Below are 21592 nucleotides of genomic sequence, written 5' to 3'. Positions count from 1 at the left end.
TAATTAAAAATTAAAAACCATCCCCAAACTTATAAAGAAATATTTACAGTAGCTGAAGAAGTCTTTGACAACTAGCTTTCCCTCTATAAATCTGCTGATCTTCAGATGGTCAACCTCCTCTCCATTCCACCAGGATCCAAAGTTCTCAACGTTCAAATTAAAAAATACAAATTTAACACAACTGTTTCTCCTTCCTAAATGCATGGAAGGCTCTACTCCCCAGTCCAGGTGGCAGTTGACCGGGTTATGTGACAAGTTCTAGCCCACTAAAGTACACCTTTCATATTCTTGAAATTCCCTTTCTCCAATGATATGGGGAATTCCAGGTACAGCTATCAACATTACAAAACAAAGAAGTCCAGATCCATGGATCAACAACAACAACAAAATAAAAACAAAAACAAAAATCAACATGATTACAAATTCACTTTGAAAAGAACTCTTCCTTGGGTTGCAAAGATTTGAGGGTTTAATCTATAATTACAATATTGTACATGTATTAATAATAAAATCTATTTCTTAAAAATATTCCCTACTCTGATAACCTAAAAAGAGTATGTTCCATTCATTCTCCATTTTAAATGTAGGTTACATTTGATACAAAAACAGTAAGTACACATCACAGAGATGTACCCTGCCCTCACACACACACATATCCTACACACACACACACACACACACTCCCCTCAGAGATTTATAAGCAAAACAAATGCTCATTGACATTATATTCAACTTACAGTGTGAGCACATTTCCAAAGGGTAACTCGCCTCATTTCCCTGGGGGAAGAAGAAAGAATCAATTAGTTATGAAACACACCCAGACGTCTTTACAATATTAAACAACTATTTTACATGACAAAACAGGTAAATGAAACATAAATTCTAAACAAATTTATGTTCAGAATTATAAAGTATACTTACTTTTTAACTGGTAAGAAAACATACTAAACAATATGGTGGACAAAGAGTAAGTTCTCATTAAGACATGCAACCATTCTACTGAAATGCAATTCAAATATGTTTAATAGCATAAATACTCCACAGACAGAATCCCACACACTAGAGACCAGCGACGCACTTACATGCCTTGCTGGGTGAACTACGCTTGTTTTGTTTATTTCTTTTTCTGAGACGCTGTTTCGAGGCCCAGACTGGCTGGAGCTTCCTATGTAGGTTAAGTGTGACGATGAACTGCCGAGTCTCCTATCTCAGCCCTCAAACTGCTGGGGCTTTAGGCTTGTTGCCAGCACATTAGAACAATGAACTTATTTTGATATAAAGCTCAGAATGAGAGCACTCCTGTCATTTCCGCTTAAAGTTAGCAAGAGTGCAAAATGAACTGTTAAGAAAATCCTTGTTACCAATTATGAACATTCAGTAAAACAACATTTTCAAAATCACAACTGAAATATTAGCAAGATGTTAACAGGAACGTTATAAAACAGCCATCCACTTAAAACTTACTTCTAGGTATTTCCTTACATAAAAAGTTATCCTGTTCCTTAATTTATGTATTTCCCCATATCAGAGAAGGGGAAGAGTATTCTAGGAAAGAAAGAAAGAAAGAAAGAAAGAAAGAAAGAAAGAAAGAAAGAGAGAAAGAAAAAAAAAAAAAACTACAGGCCTAGCTTTCCTAAAGCTAACATGTTTTAAATTTACTTAAGAAAGCGTGCAGAATTCAGGCATTGTACAATATGACCAAGTTATTTACAAGATCACTTGATAAAATCCTTAAGTAAATCTGTTTGACGTTCAAGATAAACTATGTATCTGGCTTTGGGGCATGCAACTCTGTCTGGGATGGAACTTACTATGTGAACCAGGCCACAGTCAAACTCATAGAAACCTGCCTACCTCTGTCTAGCATGTGCTAAAGGTGTGGGCCACCATGCCCGGCATAAGAACTATCACTATGGGCGTGGTGGCACACGCCTTTAATCCCAGTTCTCAGGGAGGTAGAGGCAGGCGGATCGCTGAGTTCGAGGCCAGCCTGGTCTATAAAGAGAGTCCAGGACAGCGAAGCTACACAGAGAAACCCTGTCTTGAAAAACCAAGAACTATCATTATGCTGATAAAAAAAACAAACAAATAAACAAACAAATAAATCAGTAGTAATGTTAACCAACTGGGTGACTAGTGCAAAACAGTAAGTCAGGGAACTGCATGAAAGAACACTTTTCAGAAATGACTTGAAATCACCGACAAACAGGAGCCCGGGGTCTGTCCCTGGATGGCCGAGACGTCTGAGAAGGCTGCATTCGTGGGGAACAGATACCTAGGCCTAAAATCTGTAGCAAGCTGGTATCTGTAGAGAGCTCCCTCCATCCTCTGCTGCATTAGAAGCACAACCCCCAAAGCCAAAGAAAGGACTAGCAGTGACTGAACGCTCTGACGCTCAGAAAGCTGGGAATGCCACGAGGGATGGGCAGGTCTGAACACACAGGGCACTGATTGAGGTACAGTCCTCACAATGTCCGCATCAGCCATGAATGAAAAGGCTGTTCTGAGCTTAACCATAGACAAAGATTTCTAAGATCAGTAAGCTAACTCCAGAGTGGGACAGAACCAGCAAGCACACTAAAGGAAAACACAAAGCCCAGCCAAAGAGCACGGGGCTCAACATGTGACAGTGAAGAAAAGCATGTTAAAATTTGAGTTAAGACATTTCTTAAAATGTCTTAAAAGTCCGTAATTCTATCCTATCACCTAATTTATAAGAAATATCATAAGGTAAATAAATATATATCTATACTCAGCTTTATTCTTCTATAATATAGATCATAAATATACCCCTCCCCAATAAAAATAAATCGGGCATAGTGGAGCACATCTGTGACCCAGGAGTCAGGCAATAAAGGGAGAACAGTTAAGTCAAAGGCAATCCTCACAGACTTTGTAAGGCTAGCCTGGATTACATGAGACCATTCTTTTTTTTTTTTTTTTTTTTTAGGATGTGTGTAAGGTGAGGTGTTGTCTCAATAGCATTTGTCCTGTTTTTTGTTGTTGTTTTGTTTGTCAACCAGACACAAATCTAGAGTTATTTGGGAGCACCTAGCCCATTGGGAACAATGCCAGCCCTGCAGCATGGGCCTGCGGTGGGTGAGAAAGTAGACTGAGCAAGCCACGGAGAGAAGCCTTCCAGGTCTCTGCTTTAGCTCCTGCCTCCAGGTTCCTGCCCTGACTTCCTCTAAGGATGGACTGTGATGTGGAAGTGTAAACAAATAAAACCTTTCCTCCCCGAGTTGCTTTTAGAAACCTTAAAACAATATTCTTTAATTAAAAAAAGAAATCCTCAAACAGCCTGGTAATTGTCCTGTGTTCTTCAGTATTTTCAGCTGAACAGCTCTTCAGTCTATTTATGTCTTTATACTTCTTCATGATTTTTTTTAGATTGATCTCAACATGTTTGCCTGATGCCTCTTCATAAGGTGCTAGTGACTTCTCCCCAGTCATCAGAGAACAGGAACATAGATTTTTATAAAGAGTCTGGCCCTCAGCACTGCACACTGGGGGCGGGGGATAGCCAAGCAGCAGAAATGCTAAATTGTCCTAGTGCTAGTAATGTTCATTTTAAGTACTTAAGGTGTCCTTTTTAGAGGCAGGCATGGTGGCAAAGGCCTGTGATCTAGCACTTGGGGGACCGAGGCAGGGAGATTAGGAACTCAAAGCTAGCCATGAGGCCCTGGATTAAAGAATAAAAGCATCTTCAGTTTGCCCACTAAAGACATGCTGTCTTTTTGGCTATTTAGTATGTAAACCTTGTGGGAAGTTATTTTCAGACTAGGTAAATTTCAAAACCTCAGCTTAAACCTCACACAGGTACTCTAGCAAATACAGACAATATGAGCCAACTGCATGTGGCCATTACTATCATAACAGATTCTAAGACGGTCACAAAATTGTGTGTTACTCTCCACTTGTATACTCTGATATAAACCTAAGGTATGATCATTCTGTATTAGGTTGGAAGTAACTGCATTTTCTATTCTGCTGATAGTCTTGTATTTTTCAGCTTGCATGCTTTGGCCATGGGTAAGGAACTGAAGGTGGCTTCCAGCCAACGGCCAAGGAACTGAGGGCTGCTCACAGTCAATTAATGTAGGTAAGAATCTTTCTCTCAACCAAACCTTCCCTTGAGACCCTGTGATCCAAACTTTTAGAGACACAGTAAGTCAGAGCTAAGCATATTAGACACTGAAATTTTAACTGTGTGGTATTCTGATGCTTTCAAATAAATAGGGAACCGATACATCTGTATGTGGCAACTTTCTGTTCCTATCATTCTTCCAGTGTGGCTTCTTTGTTATTAAGGGTTGTCTTCCCTTTCTTTTCTTTCCAGACAGGTCTCACTGCACGTCCTAGCTGGTGTGCAACTCACTCTGTAGTCCAGGTTAGCCTTGAACTCAGAGATCCACCTGCCTCTACTGCAAGTGCTGGGATTAATGGTACGCACAACCATGCTTGGCATGGACTCATGGATTTTTACATTGAGCTATAATAATTTATCAATATCATCTAATCTGATGCTTAAATCACTTCAATCGTGGCCGGTGATTGTTCCTGCTCATTGGGCAAATGGTTCCCTGTGCCCTTCCGACATGTACATATCCTTCCAAACACTCTGACCACATTTCACTTTGCTATCCTAGGGCCAGGAACCAACAATTCACTCCAAGTGAACTCGTTACTTTTGGAAGGGGAATAATTTTTAAGGCCCTAATTTAAAACTGACTTATTCATACTTTGTCTTTATACTATGATTTGATCCCTAGAACACGCCATTCTTTCATGGTGCTATCTGGATGTAACTTTCACTATGGAAACTTACATCTGTTAAAAACCGATGTACTATGTTTTTTCTGCATGCATGTAAAGACCAGAGTCTACTGTTAACCATCTTTAACAGAACCACTTGTAAGTTAAAAGGAAGATGGCACACATATAATGCAGTATGGTAGGCCTGATCAACTGTGTACATTCTCAGTACTGTCCCCACAACACACAACTTTGAGATTGTCAACGGTCTGTGGATATGCATGGGTGTGTGTGTGTGTGTGTGTGTGTGTGAAGAACTGACAGAACATAGGCTTGGACTAGACTGTCAGTAGAGATACAACTTTGATAATTGAAATTATTTACATATACATGATAACCTACCCCACCCAAAGGAGAGATAAAACCAAAACAAAACAAAACCCCTACAAATCCAAAGGACAGGGAACTTGCTTTTAGTTCTAATAATCAGGAAGCTGAGACAACAGGATGACTTGAGCCTGTTATTTCAACCACCCTGGGAAACACAGCTGAGACAGTTTTTTTTTTTAAACTAAAAAGGGGGAGAGGAGTAGGCACAGCGGCTCACACTTTTATTACCAGCCATCGTGAGGCAGAGGCAGGTGGATATCTGTGAGTCTGTGGCCAGCCTGGTCTACACATCAAGTTTCAGGACAGCCAGAGCGATACAGTGAAACACTGTCTCAAAACAGTAACAAAAAGTAAAATTAAAACTAAAACATCAATCAAAACAAATAGCATACCAAAATAAAAGTTAAAAAAAAAAATGAAGAAAAATTTGTCAGCTGCAAATAAACTAAATGGGAAAAGAAAAAAAGAGAAATAGAAGGTGAGAGTTGTGGCTTAGTTCTTTTAACAGCAGCATACCTTCAAATGGGAGGCCAACCCAGGAAGATCAGGAGTTCAAGGCCAGCCTCACCTAGACTATTTCCAAACAAACAACAGGGGCTGGAGAGATGGCTCAGAGGTTAAAAGCACCGACTGCTCTTCCAAAGGACACGAGTTCAATTCCCAGCAACCACATGGTGGCTCACAACCATCTATAATGAGATCTGGTGCCCTCTTCTGGCTTGCAAGCAAGATATTGTATACACAATAAATAAAGAAATCTAAAAAAAAAAAAAAAAAACAAACAAGAAAAATCCAATCCAACTAAACATGGTTCAATGGTAAAGCTTCTAATAATCTATCATAGCACTATCATAATAACCTACATTATTCTATAGTATTCTTAGGATAAATATATGTATCCCATTAATATATAATCTATTACTAGGATTCATAACAGGATTAGAAACAAATTAAGAAAAAAGTTTAAGTATGTCAGGGTTAAAGAATAAAAATATGGACATTAATTTCCGATTCTTTTCATTGTGTATTTTCTAAGACTCACATTACAAGAACAGCACAAACCAAATCTGGTCAGTAACTGAAAACTATGCTGGTTGCTAGGTAACAAGAATCCCCCACATTATTGTGCATTCCCTTCCTCCTTGGCAATTGGGGTTGTTGTTGTTGTTGTTTGTTGGTTGGTTTTGGCTTTTGGAGATATGGTTTCTCTGTATGTACCCTTGGCTGTCCTTGAACTGAGAGATTCCCTTGCCTCTGCCTCCTAAATGCTAGGATTAAAGGTGTGCAACACCACTGCGCAGTTGTCAATTGTCTTTATAATGACTTTAGGAGATGAAATTTTCACAATGGCTTGCTAATCTAGTCTAACATTAATTCCCACACTTTAAAAAAAAAATGTATGGGTGTGTTGGCCCGCAACTTTGCATGTGTTCCATTTGCAAGTCTAGTACCCTTTGAGGCCAAGGTTCCCCAGGGAACGGACTCACAAATGGTTAACTGTCATGTGCAGGCAATTGGGAGGCCAATCCAGGAAAGTCAGGAGTTCAAGACCAGCCTCACGTACATTAGACTATTTCAAAACAAACAACAACAAAAAAATCTAATCCAACTGAACATGGTTCTATGGTAAAGGTTTTAATAGTCTATCCTGGCACTATCATAATCTACAGTATTCTGTAATATTAGAATAAGTATGTTTCCATTAATATATCATCTACTACTAAGATTCATAACAGCATTAACAACAAATTAAGAAAAGCAGTAAGAGCCCTTAAAAACTAAGCCTCTCTCCATACTTTTTTATTTATTAGCCATACAAAAATAGATGGCATCATCCTAGGTCTTCCTCTTAGAAGACCAATATTTCCTTTATAGTTTTTTTTAAGACTTTACCCCCGTGCGCATGCGTGCGTGGGTGTGTGTTCATGTTCTTTACAGACTAGCATCTGCACATGAGAGGTAACATGTCATTTATCATTTTCTGATCCATTTTCTTGAAAATTCCATGATTTTATTTTAATATAATAATTATATCACATTCTCATTGTCTACTTTACCATGAAGGATATTTCCAGCCTGGTCCTACTTCCTTGCTATTATGGACATAGCAGCAAAGAGCATCAAGAAATTTAACAATGCTGGCAAGGATGTGAAGAAAAAGGAATCTGTATTCGCTGCCGGTGGACTGCAAACCAGTACAACATTATGGAGATCAGTATGAAGGCATCTCAAAAAATTAAAAATTGAACTATCATATGATACAGAAAACCACTCCTTGGTATCATTACACTATCACAGATACTTAAACACTCATGCTCCTTGCTGCTATATTCATAATAGCAAGGGAATAGGACTATAAAGGAAACACTGGGCAGTGGGGGCAGGGTGAGGAAAATAATACATGAGATATGGAAGAGGAAACAGACTAGAGGGGGTGGTGATACAGGAGGGATAAGAGGGTAACAGAAAAGTAACGGGGATGAGGGGGAAAGAGAATCACTACACCACTTTGAGAATGCCATAATCAAATTTAAGACTTTGTATGCTAATTTTAATTTAAAAAATAAAAGGCTCAGCTTTGCTACAATATATCACAAAACAAAAGTTTGTATGTATTACACAAGAAAAACATGAAGTTATTAAGGCATTTTCCCACCTGAGAAAACGGACCCAAGTGGCTAAACTGGCATAGCAATGTTGATTTCTAACACAATAGTCAAAATTAACAAGCAGACAGCAGACAATATGGGCCAGGTGAGGGGAACCGAAAAGAGCAAGTGAGCAAATGTAAACAGTATGACACGAAACTGTCTTGTCCAACCATTCCTGTAGGCTGTAATGTGAACTTGGTACTGGATTCTACTTTTACGTAAAATGAGCACAACCTCAAACTAGAAAATTCCATAGGAATGATATGTTCAGTTATTACAATTGAAAAGAATGACCTCCAACAGAAAAGATAATAAAGTCCTAGCAGAAGGCCAGGTTATGGAAACATACTGACTAATGGCCACAAGAGCTGAAATACAAAGTAAGACAGGGAATAGTCAAAGAACACTAACGCATATGTGGTGTGTGTGTGTGTGTGTGTGTGTGTGTGTGTGTGTGTGTGTGTGTTTACCATCAAGTGATAGTTGAACCTAGAAGGACACTGTAGGACAGGCACTTAAATTGTGAATGAAAAACTTGTAGTATACAGAAGGCAAATGATAAAAGCATTAGAAGAAATAAAGGAAAGCACAGTCCAACAGAAAGCAAATCACTCTGCAGGAGAATGGAAATAGTCACAGGCTTACATTACTGGCTTACAAACTATGGCCTAAGCCAAACTATGCCTAACATCAGCTTTTTAATCATACAACATACACTCATCACAAGCGTAACAAAAAGTTTTAGCAGATCATAGGCTTGTACAACCATCACCACACCCAATCACCCCTCAACGTTGCCTTTCTCCATTAGTAATCCCCCAAATACCACTCACAGCACCCATGGGAAGCACCGATTTACCTCCTGGCTCTACACATACTCTAGTGATGACACACTAAAAAGTATAAAAACACACAATAAGTAATTAGCTCTTACTCAACAATAATACACTAGGGTCAGTTCAACGGCTACATGAAACCCATACAATGTCCACGCATGGGAGCCCACCCTTATAATCTCAGAAGATTGACATTTGAGACCAGCCTGGACTACACAGCAAAACCAAATCAGTATGTGTCCTTTTACTACTCTGTAATGTTTCATTATATGGCTACATTGTATTTATCCACTCATTTGGACTGTTTCCATTTCTTGCCTATCCTGATTAATGCTATTAATAACATTCATGAACAAGTTTTTTTGGGGGGGGGAGGGGGGCTGACTATTGTTTTAAAGAAATGAAAATCCCAATTGTTTACCAAAGGGCTTTACCAAAGGAGCCAGATACTGGGGTGAGAACCTGCTAGCTCACAGAGGCAGAGAAAGCACCAGCTGACCTTCCTCCTCAGCTCTCTCAGAGGAAAACGCACAAGAAGCTCACTTGCTCAGCTGACAGCCCAGGAGGAAAAGCCAAAAGAACTAAGCCAAAGAGCTTGCTAACTCAAAGCTCAAAAACCCCTCCTTATCCACACTTCCTCCTAGTCTTTGATCTCCGTCAGCTGGTTTCTTACTCCGCCTGTAGACCTAGGGTTAACTTTATTAAATCCTGTGTACAGAAAGCTCTTGGATTAAAGGTGTGTGCTAGGGCTGGCTGAAACACACCTTAATCACTAGTTTACAACAAAAGAAAGTTCTTAGATTAAAGGTGTATGTTAGGGCTCAACCACACCAAACGAGAAACAGGTTTTCACAGTTCAGAAGTCTTGGGGTTCACAATGGGATCAAATATCCTGCAACCCCTGACCAATAACTAAATTAAAAGTGGCATATCCAACACAGCAAGCTGTTCAACAATAAAAGAAGTATACTGATTCTTTTTGGTTTTTCTCAGATAGTCTTTTCCAAACTGACCTCCAATTCACAAACCTGTTCGGATTCCTAAGTGCTTAGATCCTTACAGACACGACTTGCCATGCCCAGCAGAGGAGCATAGGATAACATACATAAAATGGAATTCATAGACCACATAGTGGTTCTATGGTTAGCATTTGATGGGCTGTTTCCCAAACAACTGTAATGTTTACGCTCCCACCACCAAACTTCTCACATGCTTGTCATTCTGGGCTTTCTGATGCAGCATCTATGTGATGAAGGTGACCACAGGCGATGAAATACAGCAAGACTCTGAAAGGCAGATGCAGTTTTCACTACAAGCTCATCGGTAATCTGTGAGCTCCGTTCAGAGCACATGATTAAAGAGGTAACTTAACTGCCAGTGCTTTCAGGCCTAGCCTCTTTGATGGGAGCGAGTAACATAGGGCCAGGTTACAAGAACTCAACCTTCAGAATAGGAGCCAAATCTTTTTCGTGTGTAAACGGGCCACTGATAAAATAATGAGACCCAAGGAAAACGCCTTCTATGAGAAACGCAGCGAAGACTTTCTTCTCAACACAACAGACAACGGAGGAAATAATTTCCCACCCTTCAGTGCCTGAGGGAGCAGTGGTCCTCTCCTGGCAGGCAGCCTACATCATCTGTTTTTATCTGTGCAACCCTGTCTGCACAGCACACTGATTATTAAGGTAAAAGATGTATCAATTGCGGTTTTTTGGTTACAAGTATCCAGGTGGCTTAAACAGTAAGACATGCATTGCTTCATAGAATTATAAATGCAGAGCCAGAGAGTTACAGGATGGTTTAACAGACTATGTAGGCTGAAGAGATGTCTGGGTGAGTTAAAAAGCTAGTACTGCCCATAGTGAGGACTGGAGTTCAGATCCCAAATGTCCACAGACCTGGAGGGCACACTAGCCGACCTGCAAAATACTGGTGCTTGGAAGGCAGAGGCAGGGAGGGCCAGCTAGACTAGCCTAATAGGTAAGTTGAACTGAGCGACCTGGGGCCTCCGCATGTAAGGCGGAGAGGAATCCAGGCCAAGATGACATGTCAACCTTTGGTCTCCCCACGTGCACATAATTCCCAAACTTCCGTTCCTCCCATACACATGCTGTGAAATGCTGCCTTGATTAGATCACTGTGTTAGGAAGACCCCCTAAAAGTGTGGGCCATAGTTTACTAGGCTTAGGTCCCAGGCTGGACAAAAGGAGGAAGCTAGCTCAAGACTCATCACTCACAGCACTCTCACCTCTCTTCACCTGAACAGACTTCCGTGCCTTGATGGCTGAAAAGATGGCCCGAGCCTGTAAACCAAAAACAGCCCAGTCTCCCTTATAGTACCTGTGTTGAGGAACTGTATCAGAGCAACATGAAATGTAACTAAGATCCAAGTACAGTCAAGCAGGTGTGTGTGAGAACACACAGAGAGACAGACAAGAGACCACATTACAAAAACTAAGCCTGGCAGTGTTACATACTGCTTTTCAGTAGTTGAGTTCTCTTAAAACAAAAAGTTAAAAAAAAAAGTTTTTTGGGGGGTAATTCATCAAATACATTAGATAATTACCTCGTGGTACGTTACATCTATAAAGGGTGGGGGAAGGGGAACCACACCAAACAAGCCCACTGCTCTGAAGCATGGGTACATTACAGATTATCACCTGAAACTCTGGGAGGCCACATAACAGAGTTAAGTGCTCTTCAACACGTACAGGACTACTTGACTTTATACACTACTGAGTAATGTGACTAGACTCAATGTAGCCAAATTCACAAACTGCTACATATGAAGTTCACACTGGGCAAGCAGAAACAGCACCTTATGCACAAGTGTTATGTTTTATTAATACTTCTTCATTCCAAGTACCTGACTCTTGCATGCTATGAATTTCTTTACCACTGCCGTCTTTTTTTTTTTTTTTCCATCTTTATATCTGGCAATGTCTACTTCATGTACTGAATATTACATGTTTACTCAATGAAATAAAAAGATTTAGAATTATACTCACAGTTCATCAGTTGTTCCTAGACTATTTAGAAAAAGCAAATTCGGCGTAATGAAAAGTAATCACTGTTTACACACACACACACACACACACACACACACACACACACACACAGAGTTCTTCAGACAGGGTTCCTCTGTGTCCTAGACTCACTTTGTAGACCAGGCTGGCCTTGAACCCACAGAGATCTGCCTGCCTCCGCCTCCCTAAGTGCTGGGATTAAAGGCCTTTGTGCCACCACCTGTGGCTTGCTATTCATATTTTGAGTTTCCCAAAAACTGAAAAAAGTTTACAACCGACAAATAAAAATAACATTCTTACACATAACACCCTATTCAAACATGAAATAATCATTAAGCAAAAGCACTTCCCTAACTTTCAGAAGCAACAGCACTTTCCTCCGAGGCAGCTTCCCAGTGTGCCTAATACACAGCTTGATGGTTACGGAGGCATTTACACACAGGACTTTCGTTAAGTTACCCTAACCAGAGACAACAAATATATAAGCACACTAACACAGGATGGACTACAGTGAAAGTCACTGACGAACAGCTGATCACTAACTACACAGGGCAATGAGCAGTTCTTCATTAAATGCCAGCGGCACAGAAGTTGTCAAACAAAGAGGAAGGCAAACCAGACAGGGGAAAGGAAAACAAAGCACCAAAAAGTGAAAAGGGATGAGGGGTTTGAGAAACAGCCTGACTTGGTTAAAGAAGCAGTCAGAATGGCGCTGGGTGTGGCGGCGCACACCCTTAATCTCGGCGCTGGGGAAGCAGAAGGAGTCAGTTCCAGGCCAGTAGTCTACAAAAACTAAGCCAAGCCTACCCAGAGAAACCCTGTCTTGAAACCCCACTCCCCCAAAAGAAAAGAATCAGAATGGCAAGAAATGAAGGGTGAGGGCAAACATGCCATGCAAAGGAGTTTAAAATCTAGGCGTAGAAGAGAAGCAGTGACTTGTAATTGGAGGTAGGAGGCCGGCAGCCTTCCTCTCCACAGCACAGCTGGTGGCACCATGAGAAACAGTGGCAACATGAGAAACAGTGGCACCATGAGAAACAGTGAAGACGCTAAAGGTAAAAAAAACTGAAAAGCACTACACTGGCTTCAGAAACAGTCCAGGAAGGGACTGTGGCAGAGACAATGGATAAAAGATTTAAGAAGGCACTTAACAGATCTCAATTATAGGATACTTTTGTTATTATAACATTTATACTTCTCACCCCACCCTACCCCCCAAACCCTAAAGCCTTCATGTTCTTAAAACTGTATCTGAGAAATAAGATGCCCTAGCTGAGGCTGTAGCTCAGTCCAGAGTGCCTGCCTAGCATGGGCAGTGCCTACTGCAGTGCCCAGCACCTAGGGACATTAGGCAGACTCGGCTTAAGGAAAGCCCTTTGGCATAGACACTCAGAATCGTTCATTCCATAGCTAACGTACTAATAAAAACAAAAATCCTAACACAGTTGCTCTGGGTAATAAATCTGATAGATAGCTTTGTAAAGGCACAGACAAATTACTGACAGGGCGTGAGGGGTAACTGAAGCCAAGTATGGAAATAAGGAATAGATGGGCAATGTCTATAGGAATTATGCAATAAATTCTTCTAAGCCAGGTAAACGACTAAAGTGAGTCACAAGGGAGAACACGGAGTGAGTGAACAGTACACTCTGCTCTTCTTCACTGGACATGGCACCACGTGCTGTTGTCGTTCGTTGTTTTCAGGGACATTAGTGTACTCGGGATTCAGCTGCCACTGCTGGGTGGCAAAAATAAAAAAAAATAATAAAGAGATAAAAATGTATCTCGTTATAATACATGAGACTTTAAAACAGGAAAGTGATTTAAAAAGTGGTGTGTGTGGGAGGGGAATCTTGGACCAAACCCACATGAGAGTCTAGAAACAGAGGCTAACGGTGGTCAGAGCAGTAGAACAGCAAATAGAAAATCTGGTCACAGAAGCCAACTCTTAAGTTTGCAGATGGCCCAACGATATAAAAAAAGGAGTCAAGAGCCAAATATGTTAAATGAAGAAGAAGAAGAGGAGGAGGAGGAAGAGAGGGAGGAGGAAGAGAAGAAGCAGCAGCAGCAGCCGCTGCCAGAGCCAGAATCCAAAGTCACATCTTTCTCAACTCCCAACCCCATTCTAGTCCTTAAGATTACTGTCACCAGAGATGCATAACCACTCTAGACCAGCACTACCTAAGAAAAACTTAAGCAACACACACCACAATACTATGGTTTGGCTGTCTCGCCTATACCTGGCTGAAACTGCTGTTGAATTACTATAAAGGGCCAAGAAACTGCCTTTGTGAATGAACTAACCTCATTACTGGGGTGAAGGCTCAGGAACGGGCTGTACAGAAAGCCTAAAACTTCTCAGTGATTAAGTGCTCCTACCCAGAATGCTGGTAGAAATATGCTTACTTAGGCTGGAGACATGGCTCAGCATGCAAGCTGACAGATCCACGTTCAGTTCCCAGCAACCACATCGGATGGCTCAGGTGCCAGCCTCAGGGGAACCAAATCTCTCTTCCAGTCTCAAGAACAAAAATAAGCCTTAAAAAAAGAAATGCAGCCCATTAAAGCCGTTCTGGCGGGGTCAAAAATGCAAATGAAAAGGTGCTGGAAACGAGAGCAAATGGCCATCCTTGTTACAAACTAGGACATTTCAAAGAAAAGTCAAAGCCACAGGGCTTGAAATGAGAACACCTGTTCTGCAGGTCCTACCACTGTGTTTTAGCAGAGTGTTAACTCAATTTCAGGGCTCCAGGAGGACTCTACCTTGGCATGCCTGCTGCGCTTAATCTCACTTATACCTGGTTCAAATGACACTGCAGATTTGGATTCTAGGACCAGAAGGGGAAGTCTAGGGGAGCAGAAAGTTAGGGCACAGATATACTCTTGAGAAGGTTCTTGTGTTGAAACCTAACCATCAAATTAGGATGTTGATAGCATCTGAAAGCACAGTCTGTGAGAAGTCATGAGAGCAGAACCCTGTAGCGGAGCTGGTGGCTTTATAGGAGGAACAGGCCCAAGCCTGCATAGTCTACTCACTCCTGTGATGCCTTCTACCACTCGGACACACCAAGAACTCTAACTGGCTTTTTTTCATGAATATCCCAGCCTCAACACTAAGACACACATTAGTAGGCACTAATTAGTTGCACTACTGAGCTCCTGTAACCCCCACTGCTGCCACTAAGGAACTGAAATCAGGGTCTAAGCTTAGTTAAAATTCAACCACATTATAGCTACCACCTCTGAACTGGACTTCACAGCAAGGCAGTGCCTTGAAAAATAAGAAAACAAGCTAAGTGAAAAATGAAGCAGAAAAAAAAACACACAGCAGCAGCCAGGCAGAGGCACAGAAAATACACAGCAGTTCCCTGGTAACTTCATTCTCAACTGGAGATTAATTTCTATTGTAAATATAAAGGAAAAATTATAAGCACACATCAGATGTGCATACCTCTATCACCCATACCTTAATTTTTTTTTTTTTTGAGACTAGGTCTTTCTACATAGCCCTCTCTGGCCTTGAACTCAGAGATATGCTTGCCCCTGCCTCCTGAATGCTAGCATTAAAGGCGTATATCAACATGCCTGGCCTCTAATCTTTATTAGTGATTGCATTACAAAGAAGAAGAAAGCAACAACAAAAACCAAACCCATATTTAAAGCCCCACCGCTCGCTCCCTGGGCAGCTATAAGCACTTTGGAATACCTGGGGAAGAGGAAGTCATATTCCTCAGAACTGCAGCCGCTGCTCAAATAAACAACCTCCATACACTTTGCAGGAAACCCTAATTAAATGTAGTCGCATGCTAGTATCAATAGGGGGCTTGGTGGGAGGGAGAAAGGAATAAGGAAGGGTGCAATGGGGGCGTATGATAAAAAGTAAATCAGGTGTGTATGAAACTGAAAGAGTAAACACAAGCAGCGTCATTTGTATTTCACACTCTGGCCTACAGAACTTAGAATCCTGCAATGCGGTATTGCAAACATCACCAAAGGATAGCACTAGAGATATAACAGGCATCTGAGGAAACTTAAGTTTGAGGGTGGGTCTAGTGTTCCCCATAAATCCCTAACACAGAGCTAAGTCCTAAAAGGAACTCAGGCCTGTGCTTGAATTAGACAGGCTCACCACTCACCCAGTCACCAAGGCAGGATTCAGTCCTGCCCAACAGTGAAACACAGACCCGGCCCTCTCTTCCGCCTAAGCACAGACACATCTCGTCCTTCCTTTCCATCTGCACCATTAGGGCATTCTTTCAGGTCCTTACCTGTGCTGGCTACTTTTATGACAATCTGACACAAACTGGAGCCATCTGAGAGGAGGGAGCCTGAACTGAGAAAAATGTCCCCAGAAGGTGGGGTTGTATGCGAGAAAGCCTGTAGGACATTTTCTCAATTAGTGATATATGTGGGAGGGCCCAGCCCACTTTGAGTATTGCCACTTCTGGACAGGTGGTCCTGGGTGCTGTAAGAAAGCAGGCTGAGCACCGGGTGTGTTGGCGCACGCCTATAATCCCAGCACTTGGGAGGCAGAGGCAGGCGGATCACTGTGAGTTCGAGGCCAGCTTGGTCTACAAAGCGAGTCAAGGACAGCCAAGGCTATACAGAGAAACCCTGTCTCGGGAAAAACAACAACAAACAACAACACAACAACAACAACAACAAACAACAACAAACCAGGCTGTGCAAGACAGTAAGCACTACCTCTTCCATGGCCTCTGTTATCAGCTCCTGCTCTCAGATTCCTGCCTGCTTAAATTCCTGTCCTGTCTTCCTTCACCAATGAATAGTCATACAGAAGTATACAGCCAAATAAAAGCCTTTCCTCCCAAGTTGATCTTTGTCATGGTATTTCATCACAACAGCAGTAACCCCAACCAAGACATTTCTGAAATGAATTACTACATTTGCTTTTTTTTGTCATTTTTATATTTATTACTTATTTTGGTTGCATGAAAAAAAAAAATCTTTGTAATACTTGCTCATGTATTTCACTCATAGCCAATTCTCTTCTCCTTACTGACCTCCTTCCTGCTCCCAAACTGTCTCCCTTCTACTTTCAGACCAAACGCATGCATGCATACATTCATTTAAACCAGTGTTTCCCAACCTGCGCGTCCTGGCCCCTGTGGGGTTACATGACCCTTTCACAGGGGCTGTGTATCAGATACCCACGCTACAGTTCATAACAGTAAAATTACAGTTATGAAGTAGCAATGAGTTTTATGGCTGGGGTCATCACAACATGAGGAACTGTGTATTAAAGAATCACTCCAGGAAGGTCGAGAACCACTGATTTAAATCTGTTCCACGTATGAAACACTAAATCTAGATGTTAGCTTAACATGACAATCTCCAACTCTATCCACTTCCTTGTAAATAACATGACTCCGTTCTATTCGCTGGCTGAATAAAACTTCATTGTATGTATATAGTACATTTTTGCTACTCATTCAACTGCTGACGAGCACCCAGGGGAGGACCATGCATTGGCTATGGTGAAAACGCTGCAATGAGTGCACACAAGAAACTGTAAAACGCTGCCTTAGATTCTGCTATATATATACACACTCAAGAATAGTGTAGCTGGATCACACAGTAGTTCTATCTTTTTAGTAAGTATGTGTGTACACGAGCACACACGTATGCTTGCATGAATGCATGCCACATGTGGAGGACAATGCTGTGGAGTTGGCTCTCTCCTTCCCCAGGAATGGAACTCAGGTGTCAGGTTTGCATCTTGAGGCAGTATACACTTTTATTCACTGGGCACTTCTACTTTTAACTTTTCTGAACAACCTCCGGATTGACTTCCACAATAGCTGCTCCACTTTAATGTAATGATTTCTTAATTAATTCCCACATCTAGATTTACCTCTTATTCAAATAACCAAACTACAAAGTAAGCTCTCTTAAAAATAAATGTCATTCTGCTGCTTAAAAACTTCTTTAATGCTTAAAAATAATGGCTTCAAATGTGTTTACAGAAATCACACGCAAGCACCTCTAAAGATCTAGTATTAATTTTTCTCACATTTCTCTCCCACCCACCCCTTACCCTACAGCCATGCTAAACACAGATGTTTCTCAGTTTGTAAAGACGTTAATGAACTGAGAAACCCACTGTACATAAGTCCAAAGTATCATAAATCTCAAAAATATATTTAACAATGTAATCCCAAAATATATTTAACACTGTGACTAGCCTAGCCTACAGCCAAGCAAAACCGTCTCGCACAAAGCCTATTTTAATAAAGCAAATGTCTAGTGTAACTTTTTGAATGTTATACTGGAGTGAAACAATTGTTAACAGAAGTAGTAAGCATTTAATGCTTAATCAAAGTGCCTTATCTACTGAGCAGATCACACTCCTATAAAAGTAAAAAATCCTATGTGAAACCACGTTGGGCTCCATCTCCACTTGTGGTCCCTGAACGGCTTTCTACCATCATGCCTCTGTGAGTGTGAACGGCTTTCTACCATCATGCCTCTGTGAGTGTGAACGGCTTTCTACCATCATGCCTCTGTGAGTGTGAACGGTTTTCTACCATCATGCCTCTGTGAGTGTGAACGGCTTTCTACCATCATGCCTCTGTGAGTGTGAACGGCTTTCTACCATCATGCCTCTGTGAGTGTGAACGAGTGTGAACGTAGAGTGCCTCCCGGGTGACTGAGGCACTCTACTGAGGCTCATCCTTCTTTTTATTTCTTTCTTAACTTTTTTACTGATTCGTAAACATCATGCACCCCAGTTCTGCTCATCTCGCCATCCCCTCATATCCAGCCTTGCAGCCAGCACACAAGGGGCTGGAAAGATGGCTTAACAGTTAAGAGCATTGTTTGCTCTTCCAGAGGTCCTGAGTTCAATCCCCAGCAACTACATGGTGGCTCACAGCCATCTATAATGTAATCTCATGCCCTCTTCTGGCCTGCAGATGTATATGCAGATAGAGTACTCACATGTAAAATAAATACTCTTTTTTTTAAAAAAAGCATAGGGAAAAAAAAAAAAAGACCTCATTATGGAAGCTGTAGCATGCATGCCACAGTGCGTCATCCTTTTAAGACAGCTTGGAGTCTGGCAGGAGGCTGGGACTCTCACCCCAATCTGAATTCAACTTGTTTCTCACCTCCTTCACTGCTACAGCATCCTAAGTTTAGTGTGTCAAAAGCACGCCCCATATCCCATAATCACTGCTTGTTTACTCACCTTGACTTTCCTTAGAGATAATAATCATGTCTTCAATGTTTACATTGTTAGTGCTAAGTAGATTATCAGACCCAACTACAATTTAGATAAGTAACGGCTTAAGCAGTGGCTCTCACATTTTAGCATCACAATCACCTCAAGACCTTAAAGAAAAATAAATAAATAAAAAATAAAGCCTACAGTGTTCGGCCAGGCTGTTGTAGGGAAGGGCACACCAAGCTTCCAGATGAGTGACCATGCTGTTCTCAGACCCACATTTGAGGATCACTAAAAACACACTCTCCTCCTACCTTCAGGCTGTGAAACATCTCCTAGATGCCGTCGCATCTCCTCTGAGGTAGACTAAGCATCTTTTTAGACCGAGCACAAGTCTCTACATCACGAAATTTTCTCTAATTCCCAACTCCCTGTGCTCTTTGCTCAATTTTTGTCAGGCTTTGTCTATAATAGTCACACCATTCATCACATGCTATTTCCAACTAGTGACATTCGTCTAATGCTTCCTACTTACAGGAAAACAGATGTTAATATCTTTACAACAAAGAGAACAGTAAGCAGTGACCGACATAGTCTACAGATATTTGTTGCTATGAATGAATCCCTGTTGCTTTACTCAGACTGAAGTGCACGGATCAGCCTGGCTTTGTTCTCCTGGCCAAAGCTGACTTACTCATCCTGCTGTCCTGCCTTAGCAGACACCTAGCTCTCCCACACTGCTCATCCCTCTCACTGCTGACTGATTCTTAGCTGGCTTCGGCATCCCATAGTCTGATCCACTTCAAGCTTCTCATTCACAATGAGAAGAAAATGAGAGAAGAAACTGTCTCAAAAAAAAAAAAAAAAAAAAAAAAAAAGATTTCTAAGTCTACTGGCAATAAAATAGGTTGACACACACAGTTTGTGGAAATGGAAACATTTATAAAAAGCTAAAAATGACTAAGAAATAAATCTCTTTAAAATTTAAAACTGTCTTAAAACTAAGATAGTATTGATTTTGTTCCTTTGTGTGTATGGCGGAGTGAGGGTCGCATGACAGTCCAAAGATAAGTTTCAGGTCTCCTCCGTTCTCTCACACGATGTCAGTGTGAAATCAAACTCAGGATGTCAAGCTTGGGGCGGGGGCAGATGAGTGGTGGAGGGGGGACGCATCTTTACTCGAAGGGACGTCTCAACAGCCCAAATCAGTATTATCTAATCCAGCACCCATACAAACAATATGACTGAGGAGACATTCCTAGCTGCTCTGTACCCACAGATCTTATACCTAAACTATTATCGTCCTTAATGTTTAGCAGCTTTCAATTCAAATAGAGTGACGGCAGGATAGGCTTCGACTCCTGGAGCAAGTGAAGTTAACCCAAACCCCTGGAACTGGGTAGGCAGACCAGTCTGGCCTTAAACTACTCAGGATTTGCCTGCCTGTCTTCCAAATGCTGGGGTTAGCGGTATGCACCACCATGCCGGACTGAAATTAACTGCTTTTCAAGCAGCAAATAAAAACACTTGCCAGAAATGAGTCTTTTAGAGGTCTGGCTCAGATGAGGGCCTGAGTTCTTGACTTACTCAGGACTCATGTAAAAATCCAGGAGGGGGTAGAAAACACCTGTTACACTAGTGCTGGGGATGAGGCAGAAGAAGGGTCCCTGGCGTCCACTGGCCAGCACAGATCCATAAGGGAGTATCAGGTTCAGTGAGGAAGCCTGTCTAAAAAAAATAAGGTGGTGATCTCCTGAGGAAGGCACCCAACATCCACCTCTACATGTGAAGGAACATACACACAAACACGTGCACATGCATCTAAGCGCGCCCGCGCACGCACACACACATACACACATACACAAGATTCCCTAACAAACTCAAACTTTTACTTTCCCGTTTTAACTAATTGGGTGACAATAAATTTAAGCTACAGGATCTATTATAGGTTTTTCTGAAGGTAACAAATTCTTCCAGAAACGTAGACTTCAGTTGGAAAATTAACCAGATCACTCGGAAGCCCAGCATAGTCTCAGTTAATCGGTGCTCCATACGGCCACATCTTGTTACGCACATGGTCTTGATATTTCCAAACAACCCTGAGAGATCCACACCCACACAGTCCTGTGTTCGGGCAGAACTGGGAGGATGGAGAAGACGACAAATATGAACTGGGAAAGTATTCTAGGAAGCTGAAAGGGCCAGGAAAATAATGGCCTGGAAGACATTATAAAGTGCATCTTAAAATACTGTCAATGACACCGAGCCACAGGAAGATGAAGAATTTAAGAGTCGACGGGCTGTTGGGTAGAGGTGGTGCACCATGCCTTTAAGTCTCAGCAATCTGGAGGCAGAGGCAGGTGGATCTCTCTCTGTGACTTTAAGGCCAGCCTGGTCTACAGAGCCTACAGATCGAGTCCCAGGACAGTCAGGGCTACACAGAGAAAGCCTATTTCAAAAGATATCAAACAAACAAACAACAAAAAAGCCAAACAACAACAACAAAAAGTCACTGGGCAGAGGGAACAGCTGTGGTAAAGAGATCCAACATACAGAATCCTACACTTAATTTTCAGTACCAACAATACAAAATTTTAAAAATAATAATAATAATGAGAGCTGGAGAGGCTTGGCGGCCAAGAGCACACGCATACTGAACTTGCAGAGAAGCTGGGTTTGGTCCCCAGCACCAGGATGGGAGTCCATAACTACATGTAACTGAGAATGCAGAGCATCTGACCCTCTTTC

The 21592-nt window shown here is 41.6% G+C and overlaps 1 protein-coding gene across 1 annotated transcript in view; it reads right to left on the bottom strand.

The window, feature by feature from the left end:
* The window catches only part of Ppp3r1 (protein phosphatase 3 regulatory subunit B, alpha), a 41251-nt gene that overhangs the window by 16940 nt on the left and 2719 nt on the right, over positions 1–21592 (bottom strand). Inside the window, exon 2 of the mRNA XM_051164716.1 lies at positions 738–777. Within this exon, the coding sequence (XP_051020673.1) occupies positions 738–777 (40 nt within the window). The remainder of the gene's footprint in view (positions 1–737; positions 778–21592) is intronic.

Source organism: Acomys russatus, chromosome 22 (genome assembly GCF_903995435.1).
Source record: "Acomys russatus chromosome 22, mAcoRus1.1, whole genome shotgun sequence".
Lineage (NCBI taxonomy): Eukaryota > Metazoa > Chordata > Mammalia > Rodentia > Muridae > Acomys > Acomys russatus.
This window is presented reverse-complemented; position numbering and strand designations above follow the sequence as displayed.